The following is a 4,908-nucleotide window of genomic DNA, read 5'->3' on the forward strand; positions in this document are numbered from 1 at the left end:
TGCCGTCCACTTTCGTCTCCTGCACGGCCAATACATCTATCTCGCGCTCCGTAATAAGTCGGTACACCTTACCTTGTTTTTTCCTTGCCGCCAGGCCCCTCACTTTCAATGTAGCGACTCTAAAGGCGGAGGCGGGAGCCATTCTTACGCAAGAGGAAGGAACAAACAGCATGGTGCTTACCTTCCACGTCTAGCGCGCAGCTAGACGCCACTGTTGCGGCCGGTATCATCCGGCGCAAGAACATCAGTCTTCTCGAGTAGTACCTTGCCTGCGGAGGAGTACCGTTTGTCAGCCGCATGGTTTGGGCGTGGCCGTAACGACGAACGCCGGGCTTGAGTCGTCTTTGCAGGGGGCTCCTCGACGCCGGGTGCTACCACTTTGTCCCCTTCGGGGCTGGCCTGGTCATGGGTACGCTTCGCCGGGGTGGTAACGGGGGGCGTGACGCTTGTTGTGCGGGCGCCGGTATTCTCGTGGTGGTCCTCGTTCAGGTCCTTTCCCTCGACGACTACGGGCTCTGATGGGCACGCCCCGTTCTCTGACGTCTCTTTGGAGACGCCGAGGGAGCCTCCCGTCGGCTGTTGGCTCTCTGGTTCGTCGGCCGCTTTGGTGTCATCCCTGGGAGTCCCAGACGTCGCAAGCGTGGAAGCCGACTTGCCCGCCTCGTCCGTACCAGTGGCTGCTTCCTCCGCCTCGGCGATGTCCATGAGTTCCGCAATGTCGTTCCCCTTTCCGAGCCCGGTAGCTGACGCGTAGGTACGGACGCAGTCCGCGTCCACGTGTCCGTAGCGCCTGCACAGGGAACACCTGGACACCTTGCAGTCGCGGCGAACGTGACCCGTGCCGTGGCAACGCAGGCACTGCATCGGTCGCCCAGGAACAACAACGAGGGCCAGCTCACCGGCTACTCGGACCTGGTGTGGCAAATCATCCACCTTAATTCCCGGCTTCAACTTCAGTAGCACGGTCCTGGTGGTCGAGCCTTTCTCCTTCAAGCCTTGGACCCGCCAACGCTCCCGCGTCACCTCCGTCACGTTGCCGAACGCCGCGAAAGCAGTCCGGATGTCGTCGTCCGCCACACCGTGCAGCATCCAATGCAGGCGCAGCTTTACCTGCTGATCTTCAGGGTCGAAAATAATGCGCCGGCGCCCTTTCACTTGTAGCTCTTCGCAGGCAGCATGTTTCTTCGCAGCTTCTGAGGTGCTCATCGTCACCGCCCAAACGTGGTTAATCTGATACGCCCCCAACGCCACGACGTCGGGGAGCGCACCAGCGTTGGCCAGGGCATCCCGAAAATCTTCCACCCTGTGGGGACTCGCTCTCACGTCTCCGTGAAGAAACACCGCGTTAAGAACAACGCGACCTGTAGGCAGGGTAGGCAAAACAATTTCGTATTCCTGATCTGCGTCGGCAAACCTGTTTCCGCGGCCAGCAAGTGCCGCTATCGCCGCTCCGCCGGAGCTCGTGATCCTGCGTCCGTCACGCTCGGTGGCCGGAAGCTCGAATGCCGGCTCGATTGTTTGGGAAGAACAAAGGTGCGTCTAGTGAATACGGTGTCTTCGCTCACTCTCATCCTCCTCCCTTCCCTTCCGGCGAGGTTTAGGTGTCCACCGAGATATGAGAGACAGATACATTTGCTTTCCTCAAAAATCAATTTACCGACGAGTGAGGCGTAGAACCGAATGGGCGATGGCGTTCTATGGACTCCTGAAAGCGTTGCAAGACGCTGTCACGTTCCACTCTTAGAGGCGAAGCTTAACATCTTAACCACACATCAGTGACCGCAATTTAGGTCAAAAAAGTGCCCCCCTGAATTTTGACGGGTGTCCACCGAGATGTGTGAGACAGTTACTGCGTAATTTCCTTTCCTCAATTACAAAATTCATTTTCTTCATTACGGGCCATCTTTGTCTTTCTTCTTCCACTCCCACTTCGTCCCTTCCTCTACGGTGCGGTACAGGTGTCCACCGAGATCACAGAGAATTACTGCGCCCTTTCCTTTCCTCAAAAAGCGTTCAAAGGGCAAGGCATCGCGCCGAACTGGTGGTGGCGTTCCGTGGACTCCCTGGCAGCGCTACAACACGCTGTCGCGTTCCTCTCCTAAAGGCGAAGCTTAAGCGACATTAATTAGCAGTTAATTAGTATTCAGACATAAATTAGTAATTAACCATTAATTAGTGATTTCTCGTCACATGTGACGCCACCAGTGCCACAGAAGCAGTCAAAGTGGTGCGGAAAACGCTTTCGCCTCTACGCACTTTAGACAGTCAAAGTGCCCCTGAATTTTTGCGGTTAGTCTCCGGTGAGCCAGTGTTCTCCACCTAAGGTTTTCTTTAACTAATGTGACGCTACTGCGGAAGTTATAGCTGCCAGAAAGAAACCTGGCAGCGCAGTATTGGATGCGTTCAAGTTTTTCCACAAGATAAGAGCTTTGAGGGGTCCCATGCTGCACAAGCATACTCGAGTATTGGACAAACATTAGTTACGCATAGGTGTTCTTTTACTTTTGTGGGCGCTTTATAAAAATTTCGTCTAATGATGTTCAGCGTTCTAGATGACTTTAAGGTTAAATATTCTATGCGTCGGTTCCATGCAAAATTTTCAATTCCGAATTTCAATGCCTTGAAAGGCGACGCCTGCGATCCTGTAAGGCACCGCAAACTTTCGCGTTAACGAGGAAGTACGACTGCGACAGGTGACTGGTTGGTTGGTTTATGGGATATTTAACGTCCCAAAGCAACTAAGGCTATGAGAGACGCCGTAGTGGAGGGCTCTGGAAAGTTCGACCACCTGGGGCTCTTTAACGTGCACTGACATCGCACGGTACACGGGCCTCTAGAATTTCTCCTCCAAAGAAATTCAACCGCCGCGGCCGGGATCGAACCCGCGTCGTTCGGGTCAGCAGCCGAGCACCATAACCGCTGAGCCACCGCGGCGGCTCGACAGGTGACTGTCCATTCTCATGCGCAAGTCCAGCCAACTGAGATTTTCAAGAAGATTTTAAAATCCTGCGTAATGCTTCACTTTTGGTTCTAATCCATGGAGCATAAACCAAGCATGAGCTTCATAAGGGCGATGGACGACTATCTGGTCGAGTTAATTGTTAACTCATCCCTGACATGGCGAAAATTATGGAAAAATACGTTCTTGACAAATCTCTTTCTCTGAATACGGTGCCAATGCACTTCTCGCAACCGAATAAAAAGTGCAAGATTCAGCCACTGAAAATGGGTGTCAATCAAGCGATCAAGATGTCTCAGCATCGGTGCTGTATATAGCGCATGCTCATACGAAATGACGCAAAAGGTGGCGATGTTACGGGTCGGATATATTTGATCGCAGCAGTGGAAATGAATGAGGCCGTGTCGATGCGGGTTACGGCGGAGTGAATAGCAAATTGCCTCCCTGAAGCACAGTTCATGGGCCAATAAACGACATAAGACGCTGTTGAAAATGTGCGTGATTTGACACATGTTGAATTGTAACACCGCGTCGTTGACGCACAGATCGCTGGACGTGATTTCGCCTAGGATGACTTCGAGAGGTGCGGATCATGACGGCGATATTGCAAAGCGATACACAGACGAAGCCACTGTACGCGAAGTACGAGCACTCGCCGACTGCCAAGGATCTGTTGACTAGAATGCCGAGCTGCCACCGATTGCCAAGAATGCTTCAACCCGGATTAGTTAAATCGTGTTCTTAAAGCGGTTTATTAGTTGGCCTTGGACAGAAGCATACGTATGCCCGCTCTGCGGAGCTTGGAAAGCGTAGTGGTATGGTTTAATTTGAGGAAGCCGACGCGGATAACTAACGTTTCTGAGGAACAAATGTTTGTTTCGCCGGACTTCGCATTTCTGGCTGAAAATCAAAAGTCCGCTTACTACGAACCTCGGATGCAACGCAATCCGCACTACCCTCAGGTTCGTTACAAGTGCGCTTGGCTGTATAGTTCTCTACATCCGCCGCGGTGGCTCAGTGGTTATAGTGTTCGGCTTCTGACCAGAAAGACGCGAGTTCTATTCCGGCTAAGGCGGTCACATTTAAATGGAGGCGGAAGACGACGTCGGTGGACGTTTGAATAACACCAGGTGGTCGAAATTATCAGGAGCCCCGCACTACGGCGTCCTTCGTAGCCTTGGCCGCTTTGGGACATTAGACCCCATAAAACAAAACCAAACTAATTTATTTTTTTTGTTATCACCTTCGGCCCTGAAATGTGAAAAAAATGTGACTAGTTAATCTTAGGTAGTTGTGTACTTATTCATACATAATGAGCTCGTAATCTCCGTTTTGCTCTTAAGTCTGCCTGCACACACCACGCCCGCTTACTTTCATATTTTTTAAATTATATATCTGTGAAATTGAAAGAACCTTCAAGCGTTTAAATATGCAGGCTATGCAGCGCCTAGCTCCATAATGATGTTTAATGAATCTACAGCACCTACAGCATCGTGGGCGCCAAAATGCAACGAATTTATCTATTTTTCCAGTCCCTTTCGATTCCTATATCACCATCCCAGAGTCTACGGCATGCAAGAGGGAATTTTCTCGCTAACCACTCTTTTTCTTCTGTTTGTCAGTGAACATTTTGCTGAAGTGAACCATGTCGTTCCCGCAGATATACCAGGTGATTAAGTTAAGTTGAACCCATCACAGCCTTTGTGGTGGTGGTGGTGGAACTTTATTTACAGCGGATATGGTGGAGCGACCCGAAGTCGGCCCCCGCTTAAACGGCGGCCGCTATCCCTTGGGCAGCGGCGGCGTCTTCAGCCAGCTGGAGGAGCTTGATCTGTGTCCCCGGGTCGGGGATGAGCAATAGAGCCTCCCAATGATCATAGTCGGTAATGAAGCGACTCGCGGGTAGGGACTGCGGACAGTTCGAGATCATATGATTTAGATCGGCTTTC

The 4,908-nt window shown here is 51.7% G+C and overlaps 1 protein-coding gene across 1 annotated transcript; it reads right to left on the reverse strand.

The window, feature by feature from the left end:
• Positions 1–201: 201 nt before the first annotated feature.
• On the reverse strand, positions 202–1,272 carry LOC149337636 (uncharacterized). The gene has a single exon (XM_089554475.1). It carries the CDS (start codon positions 1,204–1,206, stop codon positions 202–204), a length of 1,005 nt encoding a protein of 334 aa, XP_089410601.1. The 5' UTR covers positions 1,207–1,272.
• Positions 1,273–4,908: the final 3,636 nt, after the last annotated feature.

Source organism: Amblyomma mixtum, chromosome 7 (assembly GCF_055824585.1).
Source record: "Amblyomma mixtum isolate Tamu chromosome 7, ASM5582458v1, whole genome shotgun sequence".
Lineage (NCBI taxonomy): Eukaryota > Metazoa > Arthropoda > Arachnida > Ixodida > Ixodidae > Amblyomma > Amblyomma mixtum.